Source organism: Zootoca vivipara, chromosome 10, assembly GCF_963506605.1.
Source record: "Zootoca vivipara chromosome 10, rZooViv1.1, whole genome shotgun sequence".
Taxonomy (NCBI): domain Eukaryota; kingdom Metazoa; phylum Chordata; class Lepidosauria; order Squamata; family Lacertidae; genus Zootoca; species Zootoca vivipara.
In genome coordinates, this window is record NC_083285.1 from 5905795 (window position 1) to 5928295 (window position 22501).

Genomic DNA, 22501 nt, shown 5'->3' on the forward strand with positions numbered 1-22501 from the left:
TATTCTATGCCATTGCTGTTTCTTATGCAAAGCCTTGAAAGGGACTCTTAGGAATTCTGTTTAACATATTTGTGGGAATGAGATAATGAACATTCCACCAAAGTCAAGAACACTACCCCAATAATGCAAAGTGGTGTGTGTTGGATAACAGTGCAGAGTTTTCCATTTGTTTTATTTCAGTTTGCATGCTTCTTGACAAGATGGTTTCCTGTATCTTGTTTTCAGTTGCTGTTGTGATAGATCAATGCTATTTTCACAATAGGTACTTAAAAGTTGCTTTGTTTTTAATTTCCTACAGAGGCAATTCAACTGAAAATAGTATCCATCATGCTGACAGAAAGGAAACTAAGTGTACACTACCTCATCAAGGCACTCAAATGCAGGACATGTGTGCACGTCAATGGAACCTTCATCCCGAATATTAACTGTTGGACCTGTGGCGTAAATAGGATCTTCAGGTTCCTCTGGTTCCAATTCTGGTTCAGATTGTTCTTCTGACCCACTGGAAACATACTCCTCTTCTTCAGAATCACCCGTTTTCCAAACGTCTGCAAAAAGCACCAAAATCCACATATCAAATTATGACCATTATGCAAAATAAATTGGAAGATGAGAACTGGAGATGAATCATGGGATGAGGTTATACATATCAATAATGGGGAACGCCAGAAGAAAGGGTGAGGGGCAGCTGCATATATTCAATATCTGTGCATAGCTGGGAAGGTTTTGTTAATGAATTAACAACTGAAATGCTTTGACTGTGCACTAGTAAAACTAATAAAAGCAATAATTAGGAAAACAAGGAATACCTCTACTAAGTGTCTGTCTTCAAAGACAGCCCTCAGAAGTATTCAGAGGCTGCCATAGTGAAGTCACTAACCCACTTCCCTATCCACAACTTCTAGGAATATCAATGCAGTTAGATACATCCTTATAATACTGCCATATGCAATTCTAGCACTGACCCAATTCAAGAAATCAAGGCAGATCTTAAAATCCTAGTACCTTCCAGTTGTCAGGGATCAGGATTATGTTAAGTGGAATCTACAATGCATCGCACACTAAAGAATTTGTGTTAGCCAATAACTAGATGGCTTAGTAATTACCTTCAGAGCTCATTTTCCTTGCCTAAACAATTGCAGTCACTAGGACTGTGGAGTTCCGAACTGATCTGAAATTAAATCAAAGAATTTATCAGTATACTTAAATTGGAATGCAGATTAATCAAAGCAGCATACATTAGTTTATTTGCAAAGCATACCAAAGCAATTTAGCATTAGGATGCAATCTTGCGACATCTGTGTGTGTTTTCTTTTTCAAAGAACACCATGGTCTATGGGTCAGCAAAATCTTTGAAGGCTACAAGTGTAAGCTGGCCTCTAGAGCTATTTGGATTTTCTTCAAGGACATCCTGCTTTACAGAGATATTTCAGCAGCTGCATTTGCTCAGGAATTCAAAAAAACAAAACAAACTCTAACCCTGATGATGCCTCCTACAGAAATCAAAACATTATGTAATCAGCTGCAATCAGCACAAATTGAATATATTACATAAACATGGGCATATAGTGATCAAAAAAAGATTTGAATACACATAATATGAGTTATAGTTACTAAATATTTATTTCAATTGTACCTCTATTGACATGTCTGTAATCTTCATAGGTTCATGAAAAGATTTGTATCAAAACACACCCCACTCATCACAAATGCAAAAAGCGAATGCAAAAAGCAAGTGCAAACTTAGGGTTGCCTGCTGAACATTTGGTGCAGTAGCCAACAAAGTAGTTCCATTAGTGGAAGGATTTCTGTTTGTGCAACAGAACTTTGCCTCCTTTTCTCCCCATGTGCACCCCATACTTTCTCCAAATCTGCTCCACTGCATTGAGGAGGGAAACCCAAAACAGATTTAGGGGGCACACAGGGCAAGAAGATAGAGGGGAAGTTCAATTGCGCAAACAGAAATTGTGCCAACCCAACTACCGGTATGTTGGATACCACCCTTCATGTCCAAGGTGTGGCTTGGGTACAATGCATGGTACGGCGGCATGGGATTGGGGAATGCCTGGATAAGAGGATGCCCTCGCATAACCTGCACAAAAGAAAAGTAATTAATTTATTCAAAGGCAAATTTTATTTATCACTTAACTGGAATAAATTTGAAGAAACCCCTTTTCTTAAACTGAACAATGTATTTTAAACATTCAACAGCAATAAGAAGAATACATTTCACAGGCCTTAGGACATTCTTTTTTCTTTCTCTTTGATTGAATTGCAGAAATGCCAGAATAAAACTGACTTCCGTACTTTCAATTTTTTGAAAGGTGGAATACAACCCTCTTGTGCCGTTACAGTATGTAAAAGGAAGTCCTTTTACAGTGGGTTTGAGAGCAGAATGATACCGTAGTTTCAGCTGGGGAGGGTTAGCATTCTAGTTGTCATTTCATTGGGGCGGGGAGCCTGTTTATGAACTCAGCAGGCATCCCAGGTTACGCATTTCAGCCTGCAATTCATGCCTAGCAATATTCTGTAACCATTTCTTAGAAATCTAGTTAAGTTATCACATTTTGTGAGGTGATATGCTACTGGTGAAGCAAGAGTAACCAATGAAGGCCTTACCTACCGGTAGCACATGCAGGGTTGCCTCTCACCGCCCTGAAATTAAGTTTGAAAAAGCATTATACTGTAGCCAATATAAGAAGTTGCAACGTGTGCTAGGTTGCAGTCCTATTTTATACTTGGTTACAGTATTTATTGTCTTTCTCCCTGTATAAAAATATGCCCACCTTACGGTAAAGCAGCTTCGTCATCACATTCTAGGTATAGAGTATTTGTAATTCATATTTGAACAAAAAGTTAAGTACTTTTCATATCATAAGTATACCAAACAGAATTTTATATGTTCATTGCTAAGTAAGAGCATACCCACACCCACTACAAACTATTTTTATAATCATACCACCACTCTGGCAACTCTCAGAACTGTTCTGCGATGGGGCAGGGTTTCTGTAGCAGAAATGTTGCCCAACTACAAAGTCTACAGGCCTATATTAGTCTACTCAGAAGTAAGTCCTGCTGAATTCACTGGGACTTACTCCCAACTAACGTTGCAGTTGTATGCATGGCTTCTTGGGAGCACATTTCATTGAACTGAATGGACCTTGCTTTTGAGTAGACACACACAGGATTGAACTATTAAAGTAACAAATAACATTTAGGTTAGATATATAACTTATTGCATATATTTCATTTTTTCCTGGAAAAAATCTAGAAGATGTTGCATCTCTATAGTAGTAGTAATGATGAATTATTTTTTTACTTCGTTAGTATATCGTTCCTCCTGGTTCAGCAATTGTAATCTGTGAGTGAAAAGGGGTTTTAAAAGGTCCTTCTGAATGTGAGCCCTAGAGGGTGCCACATGAATGAAAAGTTCTGCATTTAGTAATCTGAACTTGGTTTTAAAAATAAATATAAATCCATCCTACCCTCAGGACCACAAAGAGCATGCAGTGATTTGACAGTGTTGCTGTGTTGCTTATAAAAAGGAGTCAATTTATGCCCCCTTCTCTTACCCACATACACAAAATGTTACCAAAATAGCTGGAAACTGAAAATGGCGATGGGGAGTGTTGAACTTCATGGAGCTCATGTTACCGGTACATTTTTAAGCTTTATGTTTAGAAACTCAACTACAGAAAAATGCAAATGAATCATGACACTTTTCCATACTATTAATGGAAAAAGTACTTTTGTCTTCTTTTTTCTCAAATTGTAGATCCTTAAGTTCAGCCTGACTTTGTTCATAAAAGTCTGCTATAATTCTTCATCTTTTTTGAAATGGTTGCCAAAGAAAGTAAAAAACACCTCTGGTTCCTCTAAATATTTAATGAAACATCACTCTCATACTGAAAGCAAAAGAATGCTAGATTCCAAACACACTACATTAAATAAAGATGTTCTTTTCTTTTTAAGGAACTTAACCTTGAATTAAAAACATGCCACCAAGTTATTTAGATATGAAAAGAAAGGGAAGGTTGGAACAGCCTAAACATTACTTCGCTGGTAAGGTTTCTAATTTGCTTCCAATAATTGTGCAATAACTATTCAGTACAGTGAATCTGAAAGTCACAAAAACTTAAAAAGAACTGGTGTTGAACAAAAGTGCTGACAGTCTAATTTAATCTTCTTTTTTCCAGCAGCAGCCAGGAGGATCTTCTGGGAAGCACAGGGGGGTTGGAGATGATAGCCCCTCCTGTTGCTTGGCTCCAACATCTTCCCATGTCCATCAGCATGTAAACGGCGTTTTCGTGCACTCTGGTTTCCGTCAGATGCGCCAGAAACAGTTTAGTCCTGCTGGCCACATGACCCAGAAAGCTGTCTGTGGACAAATGCCGGATCCCTTGGCCTGAAAGCGAGATGAGCGCCACAACCCCATAGTTGCCTTTGACTGAACTTAACCGTCCAGGGATCCTTTACCTCCCCCCCCTATTATTACCTATGAACATTTACCTATAATAACCAATACAGGTTAAGTCACTTCTCTGTTACTGGGCCAAAATTCTGGAACATACAGGAAGACTGTATGCCTGTAAGATTGGAGTACACACTTACACCTGCCTGGCTGATGTGATGGAGTAACACAAAGAGAAATTGGGAAGAAATGATACTCCATTTCCTGTTAAAGCATGTTTGCATTCCCTGGTAGCAACTAAAGTGTGCTTACTAAGAAAATAGAAACTGGACAGAACTACATCAATGAAACAACAGTTGAACAAATGAGGAGACATGCAGTACAAAGTAAACCACACTATATTCAGTGAGACTTACTCCAAGATAATAGAACTGCAGCCTTCATATGACAATGCAAAAGCTCAACTACTAGTATTGGAAAGCAAGGGGAATAGATCGACAACACTTTATTTGCAACCCAAGATACAAATATTTTTTACTTGGTCAACACTTCATAAACAGCGAGAACACATTAGGGTGGCCAGATGAAAAAGAGGCCAGCGCTCTTGCACCTTTAAAGGTTGTGTAGGAGAGGAAACTGAATTGGGTGTCATTTGTCCCTTTCCCCATCTGGTCACCCAACTGCAAGGGCAGTCTTTGAGAAGTGTGCAGTATCTGACGAAGTGTGCATGCACACGAAAGCTCATACCAAAATAAAAACTTAGTTGGTCTTTAAGGTGCTACTGAAGGAATTTTTTTATTTTGAGAAACCATTTCTACTTCTATTTCCACTTTGTTTCCAAATGTTGGGGGGTGGGGGGAGCTGCGAGAAAGGATGGGGGCCCAAAGGAAGTTATAGAAGAACCAGTCCACACAACCATCTTGCAGTTACTTCAGCGTGCTAAAGTCAGTTAGCTTCACTATGTGTTAATTATAGAACGCAGGCGCGTAAACCAACCTTTAAAAAGTTGATAAGCATTGCCATTCAAACGGGGCATGTGTGTGTGCTGCTTCTTGTGATTATGTGGGGCAGGGGTTACCTGGGTCACCCCCAATATTTTATACAAGCTGGGCCCCCCGGATGGGGTTGGGCAGTGTTTTGAGGTATAATCAGGGTGGTCTATATGCGGTTCCCAGCTAGTTACCTGTTCAGCCCCACCAGGAATGTTTAGCTTCTCCAAGGTTTGGCGGCCTCCTCCAGACCCCACCCTGGGAGGAAGTGCTTTGGGAAGGATGGTGATGTGGTGGAACCTGGTTCTCTGGGCGGCTTGTGCCCTTGAAACACATTCTGGGGTGGACGGGGGTAGGTGAATCAACGTTTCAGACGCCATTGCTCCGCTTCCCTCTCCTGCGTTATTGCACTGACGGGGGTTGGTCTAGATGACCCTCAGGGGTCCCTCCCATCTCTTCAAATCCCACGATTCCTCCCCTCGTGCCCAGAGCAGGCTTCCTTCCCTCCTTTTTTAAAACCAGGTCGTGCCTGCTCCTTTACCTTCCCCGCGCGGCCTCGCTCCCTCCGGGGAAACCTCGACGCCGCCGGAGAGGCTGGAGCCGCAGAGCAGCCAAACCCGCCCCGTCAGCGCCCTGCGTTCCCATGGAGACCGACTCTCCTCTTCGAGTCCCGCCCTCCGCGCTTCCTATTGGGCAGCCGCAAGATTCCATCCTGTCCAGAGGGAGACAGCGAGACATCCGCCTTCCCCAGCCGCTCGTGGGCCAAAGCTTCCCCGTGAGGCGCTCAGCTTCCCCGGGACTTGTAGTTCAGCCTTCAGGCTCCTTCAGCGCGCCGACGTCAGCAGAGAACCACAATTCCCAGCAGCCACCTCGGCGCAACTGGAACGGCCAATCCCTGCTAGTACACCTCACCGGTTCTGCGCTTGTTGTTTTGAAACTTCCAGGATGGGTTTGTAAGTGGGCAGACGAGGGTCCCCCTAATGCAGATACCTCTGCCCTAAAGGGTCCGGGGGAGGGGAGTGTCCCATGACCAGCCCAGAGCCTGGAGAGCAACTTCTCCCTCCCTTTGCACTTTAATTTTTTTCTTTGCAGGGGTGGATTGTTGCGTGTCAGAAGGACCCCTTTGCCTCAAGGCAGTGCAGGATGCGGCCTCTGCCCCCAAGAGGCTGGTGCACAGCAGCGAGGACAGTGGCCGGGAGCTGGCATCGGTTGTTGAAAGGTGGAGGCGTAACTGGGCAAAGCTCGTGGACTGGCAGCTGCCAGCAGGCTCGCTGGTTTGCCGCCAGTCCTTGTCGTTGCAGCCAGCCCGAAGCGAGCAAGCGGAAGGGCAACAAGCCTCTCAAAGAGTGGACTCTGGTTGTCGGCCCCTATGGCCTCCTGAAGGCACGGCTCCCTTGCCACGTCTCTGTGCGCCCTTTGGACCCACACAAGTACCCCGATGCAGACAGAGTGTTTGTGACGGTGCGTGGGGCGACTGCTGGCCCCGCGCACGGTGCAGATTTGGATAGTTTGCATGTGAAGTATGATGAGGTGCTAAAGGAGATTACGATCATCTCGGAAGACATGGACGGCACAGCCTCTGTGGATGTGAGGACCCCCATAAAATTTGGTATGTGCAGCAACTGGTCAAAAAGAGGCTCTGCTGTGACATTTAACTGAAGTGTCCCATGCTCTGTGGTGAGCGGTTAGGATGGCCGTTTTTTCAGCTGTGAATTTCAGTTTAGCATGACATAGTAGATAATGTGGCCCACTCAAGTTTCTACTTCCCAGATTTTGCAGATACACCTCTAAGAGACCCAATGTGTTGAAGTGCTGCTATTGACAGGAGTCATAATGTTCACTACTGCATTTCAAAAGCTTCTGCTGCAAGGCCAGAGTTCAGGCAGATGCCTTGGCCAAATTCGGAACACTGTCTAAATCCCAGCTGTTTAGTCAGCTCAACTGTTCTCTTGCCTGCTAAACCCAGAAAGCAACATTTCCTTCCTTTGACAGTTATTATGGTCTGTTGGACTTGGATTGGGAAAACTTGCATTCCAATCCTGCCATTCACAAAACTCAACACGTAACCCTGGACCAGCCACAGTCTTTATTAGTCTCACAGGGTTATTGGAAATACAATAATTAGATAAGCTCCATATATGATGTCCTTGGAGCAGGCATCCCCAGACTTCGGCCCTCCAGATGTTTTGGACAACAATTCCCATCTTCCCCGACCACTGGTCCTGTTAGCTAGGGATCATGGGAGTTGTAGGCCAAAACATCTGGAGGGCCGCAGTTTGGGGATGCCTGCCTTGGAGAAAGAGTAGTGTACACATGTCATTACAATAATCATAACTGCTAATAATTTGGCTCACTAACCTGGGTATATTTTAAATATATTCCTTGTCCTTTCTACACATCACTGTAATATGTATTTTTTCTTAACACTTCAGATGCTGACATGTGACATTAATTGTTTGGGGGACTCAGGACATGCTTTGAAAGTGGGGTGCTTCTTTTTTCACTCTGTTACATTGTTTTACTGAAGGAAATCAGAATTTTAGATTGCTTTGCATTGCATTTGTTTCTATTTATCGCCACTATTTAAAATTGATTTTAGACTTGGATATCAAGACATCAGGGAATGGCTGTGTGAAGACTGAGAAAATTGAATGTAACAGCTGCAGAATAGAGACAGAAAAGGGAACGAGCATCTTGCGGTCAATAAAGGTACCAGTATAGATACAAGAGTACAAGAGTTGTGTTTTCTATCCTCTTGGAGAAACTTTTTTGCAAGTCTTTTCCTGGGACCTCACAACTGCATAACAAGCAGAAATTCAGAGCTGGAACTCTTTCAGCCATGCAGCTATAATTGTGGGACCTGCAAGAATTAATTGAAGTATCATTTTCCATAATAACAGCCAAGAGATGCAGGTGAAATCCTAGTTAGGGCCCATCATAACTATCTTCAAAAAAATAAGAAACTGAACTCTTTTAACATGTGTATACAATTCTGTTTCAGAGTCATAAAATTGACATTCAAGCTAAAGGAGGGAAAGTTATCTGCCTGGGAACTCTTCAAGGAAATGCTGATATTCATGTGTCACAAGAAAGTGTAAGCATTTTTTAAATGTTTGGACTACAATTATTTGGGTCACCTATGAAATACATTGAAGAATTAGATTACAGAAATAACATTGTGGGCTTTTAAAATCTTCGTGAGAATATGTCTCTTCACTTTTTCTGTGACTATTGTAGGTTTTTTTTTTCAGACAGAGGCTCTGTGTCTTTGGCAGCTGTGTGACAGGCAAAACTTCAGCAAGTACAGTGCTCCTTTCATTGCCTCTCTGGGCTGGGAAAACTGCACCTGCTTGCATTGAAGTTAAAGTTATAGAGCCTACGTTGGATAGACCAGGGTGTGGAGTGGAAAACCTATTTGTAGAAACTAGCAATGCCTTTTATCAAGCAAATATTATTACATTTAGCATCAAGGCCAACCCTACCATGAGGCAGAATGAGGCAGCTACCTCAGGTGGCAGATGCTGAGGGGTGTGGAGTGGACAGAACTGTGTGTGCTCTTCACGTCCTTCTCTGCACCCCTTAAGATACCCTGCTGTCTTCAGATGCCATGGTGGAATTCCGTCACATTGCCAGTGTTGAACTAAGGCCCCATCTGTGCCATACACTTAAAGCAGTATCACACTGCTGTAAATGGTAATGACTTTCCCTTCAAAATCCTGGAAATTTTAGCTTAAGGGTGCAGAAAGTTGTAAGGAGACCCTTATTCTCCTCACAGAACTGAAGTCCTCAGAGTCATTTAACAATTATATCCCAGTCGTAGGCAAGTTATTCTCAGAATGTTGGGCTATAATTTTTTAATGGGCACATGGCTGAGTTTTAGTGGATCTTTATGCCGATCCCCGCAGCGGACACCCTGCAAGACTGTGCAACCTCAGTGCACTGGATCAGGAACAGAAACTTCACGAAGAGTAACTTAAACTCTAGTTGCTTTATTATGTACAGCAGAGCAAAAAAGCAAAGCAATGTATTTACAGCTCTCTCACCAGTAACAATCTTCAGACTCACTTCAACAATTCTAACCTCATCTCAATAACATACTGCTTATCAGGGAAATCAGCAACCAATCACAACCTGTTGCTAGGTCTTTGAAGTTGCTGAGCAGTCTTCTGACTTCAGTCACGTAGTAGACCATCCAATTAGGCAGCCTGCCAGCTCTACAATTGCTTCTGCAAAGCTGCCTTATCTTTTAACACATTAACACTGAGATGGCATTCAATGTAATGTTAATGCCCCCTAATTATCCCAAGGCAACAGTATTGTAAACACAACTGAAATTCATGTCATCTGCGGAAATGCAGGTGAGGTATTGGGACTTGAGTTAGTACCGGGTATTTTCCAGAAGGTGGCGCCTTTGGCTTGTTTGCTTTGTTATTGGGAAGTGTTATTGTTCTTGGAGATGTGTATAATGTGACCCTGACTTGAGCAGCACCGAGGGGTAAATAAATATCTCATAGGTTGACAGCAGAGAATTTCCCCATCCATTCAAGGCCTGCAAGAAAAGAGCGATATCTTGAGTGTGCTTAGTTTATTGCTGGAATTGCTTGCAGGAATAATAATTCCAGCTAGTTCCTTGGAAATAATTTAAAGTGAATTTGTAAGAGCATGGAGATTATTTGCGACCTCCTTTGGCTTACTTCAGCCAAGATGAATTGATCAGAGACTAAGGCTGAAATCCTAATGCATTTACAAGGGAGTAAGCCCTGTTGGATTCATAGACCTGGCTATAAGACTTTTGCTTCATCTTACTTTGTTTAGAATACAGTGGAACCTCTACTTACAACCATAATCCGTTCCGGAGGTCCGGTCATAACTAGAAACGTACATAAGCAGAGGCACACTTTTCCATAGAAAGTAATGGAAAAGTTAATTGATCCATTCTAGATGATGATAAACACCTCCTAAAACAGCAATTTAACACGGATTTTACTGTCTTAACGAGACCATAGATCCATAAAATGAAGGCAGTTCTGTAATCAATGTACTGTACTATAAAATAAACTAGTGGTTTTCAGCCCGTTCAATAACGGGCGCTAGAATCCTGGGGTTCGGAGAAGCGCTTGCGCAGCGCTTCTCCGAACCCTGGGACCTGTCCTTGCTGTCGGTGGCAGGGGGACAGGAACGGAGGAGGACAAAGTGCTGCGTTCTCCTCCTCCGTTCCTGTCCCGCAGCCGCCGACAGGAAGCAGACATCCCAGGGTTCGGAGAAGCGCTTGCGCAGCGCTTCTCCGAACCCTGGGACCTGTCCTTGCTGTCGGCGGCAGGGGGACAGGAACGGAGGAGGAGAAAGCGCTGCGTTCTCCTCCTCCATTCCTCTCCCGCAGCCGCCGACAGGAAGAAGACATCCCAGGGTTCGGAAAAGCGCTTGCGCAGCGCTTCTCCGAACCCTGGGACCTGTCCTTGCTGTCGGCGGCAGGGGGACAGGAACGGAGGAGGAGAAAGCGCTGCCTTCTCCTCCTCCGTTCCTCTCCCGCAGCCGCCGACAGGAAGCAGACATCCCAGGGTTAGGAGAAGCGCTTGCGCAGCCCTTCTCCGAACCCTGGGACCTGTCCTTGCTGTCGGCGGCAGGGGGACAGGAACGGAGGAGGAGAAAGCGCTGCGTTCTCCTCCTCCATTCCTCTCCTGCAGCCGCCGACAGGAAGAAGACATCCCAGGGTTCGGAGAAGCGCTTGCGCAGCGCTTCTCCGAACCCTGGGACCTGTCCTTGCTGTCGGCGGCAGGGGGACAGGAACGGAGGAGGAGAAAGCGCCGCGTTCTCCTCCTCCGTTCCTCTCCCCCAGCCGCCGACAGGAAGGACGCGCGCACTCTCCCCCCTGCCTCCTCCAACCGCCGCTCCTGACGGCCAGGGAGGGTTGTGAGGAGGCTTTCGCCGGCCTCCACCCTCGCTTCCCTGACGTGCCCTGCAGTGAGGCGGTGTCCGGCGGGAGCGGCGGTTGGAGGAGGCGCAGGGGGGGGAGAGTGCGCGCGCGCAGTCTCTGCTGTCCAATCCCTGTATCCCTGGGGCACATGCGCAGTGACCCAGGGACACACGGGACAGCTTGGACGCAGGGACAACTTGCAAATTATTATATAGGATAAGACAGTATTGTAGATGAAAAAAATCCACTGTACACTGGATGAAGAACTCACTGTTGTGTTAACATACAGATGTTTTAAAAGACAGCCAGGAGTTGTATTTCAGGATCTCTGATAAAACAAGAAAGTACAATAAGTGGGGTTATTGTGGTAGCCATAAGAATCTTAATGGATAGTATAGGAAAATGCACACTTCCAGTTCTGGCTGGGAGATACTAAAGTAGGGTGGCCATATTTCAGGAAGTGGAAATCAGGAAACAAAAGTAAATGGCATGAAAAATTTCGCATATCAAACTGGAAATGTCTAGAAAATAAGAATTGGACATGATCTGTAGATAATTGCAAGCTGAAACATTGACCCTGCTAGGGAGTCATATTGAAATGCTATACATTTATGCTCAGAACTAAGCCCCATTGAGTTCCTTTACTCCCAGGTAACTGCATACTGCAGAAGCCTTCCCCAATATGGTGCCCCCCCAGATATTTTGAAGTACAATTCCCATCAACTCTTACTTTGGCTAAACTGGCTGGAGCTGGTGGAGTCGTGGTCCCAGGATGGAGATGTCTGGTGTATCAGATTGCTACCTTTTTGAACTGAGTGCGACTTAATTTTAGTAAACTTGCTGAAGTTGTATAAATATATTTTAGTAAACAAAGCAGTTTTAGCAGTGTTTGTAGTGCAAAGTCATAGAATTGTTGAATTGGAAGGGACCCCAAGGCTCATCTAGTCCAACCTCCTGCATTGCACTGCGTCAGGTCTTGGGTCCAAACAGATATTCAGAGCTGATTTGCTTGCCCCCACTAGTCACTTCTGCTGCTGCCAGTGACATCATGTCAACACTTACCAGGCTCTGTGAGTGGCGCTAGACCAATCCTCCTCAACCTGGTGCCCTCGAGTCAAGACACTTCGGACTACAATGTCCATCATCCCAAGTCAAGCATGAGCAATGGCTGGGGATTATGGGTGTTGTGGTAAAGAACATTTGAAGGGAACCGGATTGGGGAAGGCTCAGCTTGACAGGGGGCCGTTGCCAAACATTTGACCCCATAGCATTTAGGCTCATTTACCCTCCCTCACCAGTGATATATTCATACATGACGAAATGTACAATACAATGACAATGTAGCTAACAGTGCCCCAATATTGTAGGAGGAAAGAGGGATTGCATTTTGCGCAGCAACCCTTCATTGAGTGTATTCTCACTCTTTGTTTACAGACCTGATTTGTATGCTAGTGATTAACTTCACATGTTCTTTTGAAGATATTTTTTCTATCCAGATGAGAAACATAGAATTTATAATATTATATATATAATAAGATGCAGTAATAATTTATCTTGCAGTGAATATATATTGTTCTGTGGTGTGTGTGTCTCTGTGTGTAAACCCTACATATAAACCAGCAAAATCACAGCTGTAGAATTAAGCATCAAAACTGACATGTGTAACACTTGTCTTCCAAGCACAATAGCAGAGCAGCCAACGTTTTGGAGGAAGAAGTTTGGCTTGCTTTCTCGAAGAGCCATTTCTGTTAGCAATCAGCCTGCATTTTATCTGCCATGTGGGCTTTTATGACAATTTTGTTCCATCGACTACACTCATCATTATATAGCTAGGGGCTCTGTCAGCATTTCCAGTGTAAACCAAGACTGTCAGAGGTTTATAGCTGTGCATTATAATTCCCCTGGCAATGAAACTGGACACTTTCTACTTCAGTCACTAGGGCAAATGCTTAAAACATAGAGAGAGAGAGAGAGAGAGAGAGAGAGAGAGAGAGAGAGAGAGAGAGAGAGATTGGGACGAACATTTAAAAACCTGCAGATTAATTCAAAGGCTTTGTTTTTTATTTTAACAACAAGCAGCAACTGTTTCCTGGGGCTGCCTCTCTCCACAGAGAGGCTAGCCCAGGCTTCCTCAACCTCGGCCCTCCAGATGTTTTTGGCCTACAACTCCCATGATCCCTAGCTAGCAGGATCAGTGGTCAGGGATGATGGGGCTTGTAGTCTCAAAACATCTGGAGAGCCGAGGTTGAGGAAGCCTGGTCTAGCCTAAAATCCCACTGGCCTTGCAGATGTGGTCCCCCACCCAATTCTCCTTATCACATCGTACCTACTGGTGTGTGTACCCAACTGACGAAGTGATGGAACCGTTAAACTGCCTTGTGGACAGACAGCCATTGCATGATTTTTCAGTGCTGATGTCTGAACACAATTATCTGGCGTGCGTACACATAAGCATGCTGACATGGGGTCAAATTGATCCCCGAGTCTTGCTTAGCAGTGGTTGAAAGTAAGAGATACTGTGTTCCACAGAGGGGTGTGATGCCTTGCTGAGCATCTGGTGGAGAGTCTTCTTTGTTTCGGAGGAATTGTCAGCAGCTTGACTACATCATACAATTCTTCCTTTTATAAGGCTGTGATAGATAGTGCTGAAATGCTAGAGCAGATTTTAAGCCAAATTAATACACAGCTTTAAATCAGATAGGCATGCTGGGTCACAAGATTGCATATGAGACAGGACTGAACCGGAAAATTAAAAGCATCTGAATGTTTTATTGCAGCATAAGTCAAACCGAGCTTAGTAGAACACAGTTAAATTTGATAAGGTATTAGTATCTAATATATTCTTCGTGTTTACAATAGTTCCAATGAACAGTAGAAACTGTTCATTTGGTAAAACATCTTTAGACTTTTATTATTGTGGCTCTATCTCTGGCTGCCTGCTGTATCCTTCTTCGTCTCTTTAAAAATGAAGAATTTATCAGCTGATTCCATCCACATCTGTCTTGAGCAGGCACCCCCAAACTGCGGCCCTCCAGATGTTTTGACCTACAACTCCCATGATCCCTTGCTAACTGGACCAGTGGTCAGGGATGGTGGGAATTGTAGTCCAAAACATCTGGAGGGCCGAAGTTTGGGGATGCCTGGTCTTGAGCCACCATTTGAACCTGCTGGGAGACTGGTGTTAATCTACTGGCCCTCTTCTCCACTATTGGCAGCCTTCTACAGGGCATCAGTTTTAGGGAAACCCTAACATCACAAATGAGTGGGAGGGCTGAAATCATGTGGTCATGATTCCAGATATTCTGTAGATGTTATTCTTCCTTTGCTTTTCCAGCCTTATTACACTTTTGCAACAATCAGGCATAATATAGGTCTTCTTGTCAGGCACACTGACAAAACTCTACTGTGGCCAGAGCCGAATCAAATCCAGATGGTGTGCCCAAGCGCATCCAACAGCCTCGCAGAATGATACTTTTGCCAGGGGTTCCTGGGATAAGCCAATGCCAGACCATTTCTTGAATATAGCCCTTGTTCTCCAGCACAAGCAAACAAGCTAGGCAGAATACCAACCATGTTAGGAGGGCAGTCCAGGGTAGAGCCTGGACATAGACTGCCAAGCAGGAAGACCAAAGACCTAAGCCAACAGCTCCAGTGTTGAGGCTATTGAATTTTCGTTGTGAATTGTGCTGATTTCCCAAGAGCTTGCTAATTTATTCCAGCTGCAGCCAATGAGGCAACTGGGGCTGAGCCATTAGTTCAGGCTTCCTCAACCTCGGCCCTCCAGATGTTTTGAGGCGACAATTCCCATCACCCCTGACCACTGGTCCTGCTAGCTAGGGATCATGGGAGTTGTAGGCCAAAAACATCTGGAGGGCCGAGGTTGAGGAAGCCTGCGTTAGTTTTTCCTCCATTTTAGCAGCAGTTTCAATGCAAGCAGCTTGTTGCTGCAGGAGCAGCAAAGCCCCTTTTTGTACAGTTTGCAAGCACCCAACAACCAGGTGGCTTTTGGACTCTTGGGAAGTGCTGTACCATGGACTGACAGGTAAGTGAGGCAACTCACCTGTCAGTCACATGACAGCATAGTGATGCTAGGTGGTTGGCAGGTGGGCTATCCCATCCACCTGTTGAAACTGGGCCACAGGAGAATCTGGCCTACTGGGCCAAAAAGAATCCCCACCACTACGCTAGAGACAGAAATCCACACATCTGGGCCTAGATGGTGACACCGGGCTTTAGCTATCATTAAAGCTGTCGTTCCAGTCCAATGCTCTGCTGCAGGCAATGAGTTTTTCACTTTTTGTGACCAACTGTCACATGAATGTGGCAGACTCTTAAAAAAAAAGTAGATGTTGCTTTACCTGCTTACTTGCAGTGCCATATATCTTTTAGCTTCTTATTCTCCTTTGTATACGTCCACAGGGGTGGCCAACTCCCAAGAGACTGCCAGAGTTAAAAACTGGCAGTGATCTACCCCCTTTTGGGGGGTTCAGGTCAAAGTGTTGAGCTTTTTTTCAGGGAGGAGGAGTAGGGGCCGTTTTTTAGGGTTTAGGTCAAAGTTTTTGAGTGGTTTTTTTTAGGGAGGAGAAAAGCGCCATTTTGATGTTGAGCTTTTTTTAAGGGGAGCCATAGTTGTTGAGCTTCTTTGGGGGAGCCAGTGATCTACCAGTGATCTACTACAGACGTCCAGTGATCTACCGGTAGATCACAATCTACCTGTTGGATGTGCCTGGTATACGTTATCCATGCCCATAACCACAAATCTGGCCATTTGTCCCACCATCAAGGGAGTACTTCAACCTCTAATGCTAATTCAGTATTACGAAACTTCATGGGTGTTCATTTTCCAAATCAATGCACCTGTTTTCCGGTGCATAACTTCTAGCTGCAAGCTTTGTCTTTCTTTGTTGACAACGTGAAGAGGAGCATAGGTATCAACTGTGGTAGCCAATTAAGTTTTACGCAAAGTAGACCCATTGAAATTAGTGAACATAATGAAGTTAGAGCCATTAATTTTACTGAATCTACCCTGAGTAAAATTTAGTTGACTACCATCCCAGGTTTCCACATGGACAAACCACATGGGGCTGGTGCAGAGAGTCAATCCTCTCCCAAGAGATTGGGAGCCAGAGACAGAATCTCATGCTGTCTTCACCCTTCCGCTCAGCTTAGGTACAACTTCACTGCTCAGTCATTGGCACTGACATTATCAGGCATTTGCTTGTATATTGTATATTTAATGTTTCTTTGTCACCACTTTCTGATCTTCTGTGGCGGGAAAGTGACTGGATAACCTTCTTTCCTCCCTCTGCTTCAGTTTGCTGCTTGAACAATAATTTCAACCTTTTAGAGTTAATATCTTCTATGGGCATCTCCAGACAATCTATCTATTGAGCATTCATGCTGATTTGCTTGTACAAAACTTACATCGTTAGATAATATCCCATCTTTATTGAACAGTTATTTTGATTTGTTTGTGGGGCAGTTATACGACAATGAGCATTCACCCTGCATTTCCTGATTTGCTTGTGGGGTGTTTTTACGTCCTCTTGTTAGCCATTTATTCTAAACTTTTCAATGCATTTCCCCTTCACTTTCCAACCTGCAAAAAGTCCAGTTCTTTTTTTAAAGTGGATTTGTGACAGAGTGCTTTAATTTTATAGCTACATTTACAGTATGGGCCTGAATCCTACCTGCAAAATAAAACCAGTTGGAGACATCCTATACCATCCTTGGATGAATATGCATCCCCACTTCCTGTTTATTCTGAAGATTCTAGCTAGCAGATATCTGGAGCTCTATGAACATGTGTATCTGAAAGTTGTTGCTTAATGTATTAAGATGTTTGTCTGTTTCCTGGCTGTAATGCTGTTGTATTAATTTATTCATTTCCCCCCTTTTACAGAGTGTGAATATAGAAAAGCTCCAAGGGTCATCTATTCACATTTCTACCGAAAATGGTTTATTAAAAGCCAAATATCTTTATGCAGAATCTTCATTGCTCTCTTCAACAGCTGGTGACATTCTGCTGGGGAATGTTCATGGTAAGGTAGCAAATTGGTCTTCAATTAGAGCTACATTTTGTTTAGCAAATGCCTTTTTAAATATTTGTGATAGAAGGTCATTAATTTCACATTTGAGTTCTTTGAGGACTCTTGAGTAGATGCCAGCTAAATGTCATGATATGTCAGTTTTTATTTTGTCAATAAGACCTGGAACTTTGTGTCTTGCCACCACTATCTGCCTCACTTCCTCAGACTCCCTTCCTGCAAAAGTTAGTTCAGGCACCAGGATCTGCCCTTTATCTTCCACTATGAAGACAAACACACATACAAATTCACCTTCTGTGCCATTGCTTTATCCTCCTTTTCCACACCTCGGATTCCCTTATCATCCAAGGGCCCAACTGCTTCCCTAGCAGATGTCCTGCTACAACTGTAGTTAAATAAATTCTTGTTGTTGGTTTTAGTATTTTTAGCAAATAGAAGGTCGGTGGTTCGAATCCCCGCAATGGGGTGAGCTCCCGTTGCTTGGTCCCAGCTCCTGCCAACTTAGCAGTTCGAAAGCACGTCAAAGTGCAAGTAGATAAATAGGTACCGCTACAGCGGGAAGGTAAACAGCGTTTCCATGCGCTGCTCTGGTTTGCCAGAAGCGGCTTTGTCATGCTGGCAACATGACCTGGAAGCTGTACGCCGGCTCCCTCGGCCAATAAAGCGAGATGAGCACCACAACCCCAGAGTTGGTCACGATTGGACCTAATGGTCAGGGGTCCCTTTACCTTTACCTTACTGTCTGCTTGCATTTATTTTGACAAAGTTTGTGTTCATTTTGTTTGGACAAGACTTCCTTTTTTAAAAGGAGGCCTTCTTGTCTGTAATAGCTTCTTTGACTCTGCTTGTTAACCACACTGGCATCTTCTTGGCCAGGGTGGTACCATTTCTGATCTGTGATATACACCCAGTGGAACTCCCAGCTAAGTGGATATAGGATTGCAGCCATACCTAATTCCAGGCACGGCAGATTAATAAACCATACTCAAAACTATAAACTATTCCACTCACAGTCACTATTAGCAAGCTACAGCTTTCTGGCTAAATGATTAAAATATTCTATAGATAAAGTGGTATCATAAGGGAAAGTGATACCCTATGGCTACACCAACAATAGGTGGAAAACACAATGCTTGTAGCTAGAGGAATTCCACTGGCATAACAACGTTTTCTTCATAAAGAGGATCTGTTCCTTTGTTACTGAATGCTGCTTCAGTGTGGCCATTCTAGCAATGACAGGCAATGGAAATATGTGGGCTAGGAAAATGTCATGCTTCTTTCCTGTGCCAGTGTTGCCCTTCCTGGGGCCATGTTTGGGAAGGAACTTGGAGCTCTCCCTCATGAACTGGATCTTAATCTTTGCAGAAATCAGTGGGGTTGGTGTCTCTTGATATAAATTGGTGTCACGACGACTTGTGTTTGTGCTGAATTGTTGGAAACATTTCTCTGGGTGTTTGGGCTGGCATGGTGCACTCCAACCAAGGCACTGCCAATTCCATTCTTGGTCAAGAGCATTCTATGTGTTGGTCCAGTGGTTCTCATCTGTCCTTGGGCAGATGACTAATCAGTGTATCCTTCATGTTGCTTAGGCTGGCGGTCAGAGTGTGGGTGTGCAGTTCCTCTAGTCATAATTTACCACTCCTGGTGTGCAGACTTTCCATGTGCTTGAGGTAGAAGCTTATACTGAATCTGAAAACTACCCATCTTTATAAGGCCACAGAAGTTCAGCACTATGGCACCAAGCTGTCAACTCCCAACAAGTGTGCACCTTGCTTCAAATGCCATTAGTCCTTTTCTCCCCCACCCACCCCAGTCCCTAGATGTATGCCTCTCTTTGTTTTTTCATAGTGAACTGGCTGCTAACTTAAACTCCTGGCTGTCATCCCAGCCTTCAGAACAGAGCCAGACTGACTGGGCACACACAGTCTTGAATAAATAAATACAACTTGATTTTAAAAATTATGGAAGTATGAACTATATTTAGCTGCCATGTAGTACGCTGATGTAAATTTGCCAGGGTCCAATTCGAAACTCCTAACTAATAGGCTCTTAATTTGTTCACAAAGGCCTATTATGGATGTTTTAGTTTGTGCTTGTGTTTTGTGTGTTTTAGGCTATTTTCACAACAGTTCCTATAAAAATAGGTTGCGTTTATCTTCCAGGGTGCAGTAAAAAGGCAAATAGAGTTGTATCCAGTTTAAACAAGATAACTTTAACATTGCTTCATGCTTATTTTCAGAATGCTGTTAATGAAATGTTATTGGGACGTTCTGTTATTTTGAACAAGTGTTCTTTCTATAAAAAGTTTTAGAGTCATCAGAAATGAAACAGACTTCTTACAGTACAATCCTATACATGCCTAATCAGAAGTAAGTCCTGTTGAAGTAGTCATATACACCTCACTGAGAATACAATACACTAAATGGAGTAGGACTTAATTCAGAGTTAATGTGCCAAGGAATGCACTGTGAATGTGTTTATTATACTGTATTCATATTTTATGGGAAATTAAAACGCTGTAGAAAAAGCAAATAGAAAATGAATGAGTTTTGCAGTGAGTGGTGATTCCTTCCAGATGCTGTCATGGGGCCTCTAATGGGCCACCCTAAAACTTTATGGAAGTATCAAGCAGTTTAGGCATTGGGGGGGGGGTAGGATAGGTATCTGGTAGCCACAGACCCATCTACATAGAACTGGGGTTGGGGAGGAACAACACCAACAAGCTCAGAGTCCTCTCTCTGTGCAGTGCTTGCAACATAAATGGAAGGAACCCTAAGTATTTTCAGATGTCTCTATTTTTGCTCATTAGTAGATATCTGTGGCTTCTCACATCATGGCTAAAAGCAAGATGGATTATTGAGCTTGTATCTTGGAGCCTTCCTCTGTATTTAATCTTACATCTGATGATGATCCTAACTCAGAAACTCAAAGAATACAGTGGTACCTTGGAAATCGAACGGAATCCGTTCGACTTCCAATATGTTCAGAAACCAAGGCATGGCATCTGATTGGCTGCAGGAAGCTCCTGCAGCCAATCAGAAGCCACAGAACCTGCATCAGACATTTGGCTTCCAAAGAATGTTTGCAAACCGGAAGACTCACTTCTGCGTTTGTGGCGTTTGGGAGCCAAAACGTTTGACTTGCAAGGTGTTCCTGATTCAAGGTACAACTGTATAGCACAACAGAAACCTAGTCATCAGGATCTGGAACCAACATCGTCTCAGCCTGATCCTGAAACTTAGACTTGTATCTTACTATGTACAGATAAACAAAATGTGGACTTTATAAAAATGGTTTCAGTTTTCATAAAGAGCAAAAATGAAGAAAGATTGAATTGCTTTTATCAATGATGCATTGCCCAACCTCTGTAACTCCTGGATGTCAGCACTAGTTCAGAATAAACAATTTGGCTAGAATTTGACTTTTTCCTCTCCCCAGAATATCTCGATTTGAGGGTTGGTTAGCATAAAAATTATAGGCTTCATTAAGCACTGGTATTGGTGGAACAATTATATGACCACACAATTCTTGCAGAAGAAGCCCATCTTTCCAAAGCAGCATATTGAACTTGCTTCAGATAATGTGATTTGCAAGAACTTTGTTGATCTTAAAATGTTTCTCATTCTTTATGGGTATCTTTAGAAAGTCCATAAACCAAATGAGGTGGTAAATCTTACTTGAGAAGATCTGAAAAAAATATTTTCAAAACAATGTGGTTTTTGAAAGTGGAGAACAGAATACATGCCATTCTAAAAGAGTGTCAGCAAATGGTTTGGCTTTGGGAATGAGCTGTAGGCGTCAGCCTGAGATGAGCTTGGGAGATGTGCTGGGGAATTGGAGCTGAAGAGCAAGCCAGGAATCAGAGAAGAGCAATGATCAGAAACCAAAATCAAGTAGCCAGGAGTCAGAGCTGTAGGGTGAAGCCAGAAGTCAGGCCCAAAACGTAAGAGAGGAAAGAGGAACAAGTGAGTAGGCAGGCCCAAGGAGCGAGAATCAAGAGTCTGAATCAAAAGGTAACTGGAGGGCACACAGTAATGCTTCACTGCCCTGGAGGCTAGGACCCGAATCAACGGATTCAAGTCTCAAGAAAGGAGATCCCAACTAAACACCAGGCAGAACTTTTCTGACAGTAAGAGCTGTTCGACAGTGGAACAGACTCCCACAGGAGGTGGATGGACTCTCCTTCCTCAGAGGTTCTTAAGCAGAAGTTGAATGGCCATCTGTCATGTATGATCTGGTTTAGATTCCTGCCTGCAATACAAGGGTTGGACTAGATGACCCTTGAGGTCCCTTCCAACTCTACAATTCTATTATTCTGTGATTCTATGAAACGAGAAGTACTTCCTGTCTGGTAGATTCCATTGGCCAGCCAGGATGGGCAGGGCCAGACTTGAGGGTACTTGCTTCCTAGGCAGAAGCTGTAACCTGTAGTTCTGTGGCCGCTTAAATGAATCCGAAGGTCCTCTTATCTGAGCTCCTGACAGGGGCACAGTCTGCTTTTGGATTTGAGACCTACATATAGGATGGGATCAGAAACTGAACTAATGTTCAGAAGAAACTGAAATGTTACATCCTACTCAAAACAGTTCTGTGAAAAAACTGTCCATGAAGAGACGGTCAGGTCTACTTAGTAGATGAAAGGTCCTGAATACAGAGCATCTCCATACAAGTGTCAATATATGCATCTGTGCATAGACCCTCCATGTGAACATACGTGTCATGGCCCTAGCCTCAAGTAGGACTAGAGCATGGACTGGGATGGATAAGTCCCAGGGAGTGGACCTTGTGGCAAGGACTTCAGAGCTGTTGGGTAAAGGCCTTGACACCTGTACAGGATCTAATCACCTGGCTTCCTGAGACAGCCCCCACCCTGCGAGATATAATTCCCTCTCCCCAAAGAGTGACTGTCGTTATCCCCAAGGACCTCATAAACTGTGCGCCAGCCTGGCCACAACTTGACTACAGATGGCTGGACTTAGCAGAGGAGTGAAGGAGTATGAAACTCTAGGCCTCTAAAGCTTTCCACATGAGACAGCCTGGCATAGATAGCCAGGCATAGCCGATGGGATATCCTCCATATGTTGCCATATTACACCTCCCATTGTCCATTATCATTGGCCATGATGGTTGAGGCTGATGG

At 43.8% G+C, this 22501-nt stretch overlaps 2 protein-coding genes across 2 annotated transcripts in view; one reads left to right on the forward strand and one right to left on the reverse strand.

Annotated features, from left to right (window-relative positions):
• The window catches only part of CCDC146 (coiled-coil domain containing 146), a 60086-nt gene extending 54050 nt beyond the window's left edge, over positions 1–6036 (reverse strand). The window contains exons 1-3 of the mRNA XM_035126590.2: positions 5942–6036; positions 1107–1171; positions 361–548 (exon numbers count right to left, since the gene is read on the reverse strand). Coding sequence (XP_034982481.1) covers positions 361–548; positions 1107–1119 — 201 coding nt within the window. The 5' untranslated portion in view covers positions 1120–1171; positions 5942–6036. The remainder of the gene's footprint in view (positions 1–360; positions 549–1106; positions 1172–5941) is intronic.
• Positions 6037–6280: 244 nt separating this feature from the next.
• The window catches only part of FAM185A (family with sequence similarity 185 member A), a 37078-nt gene continuing 20857 nt past the window's right edge, over positions 6281–22501 (forward strand). Inside the window, exons 1-4 of the mRNA XM_035126783.2 lie at positions 6281–7009; positions 8000–8109; positions 8402–8494; positions 17217–17355. Of these exons, the coding sequence (XP_034982674.1) occupies positions 6544–7009; positions 8000–8109; positions 8402–8494; positions 17217–17355 (808 nt within the window). The 5' untranslated portion in view covers positions 6281–6543. The remainder of the gene's footprint in view (positions 7010–7999; positions 8110–8401; positions 8495–17216; positions 17356–22501) is intronic.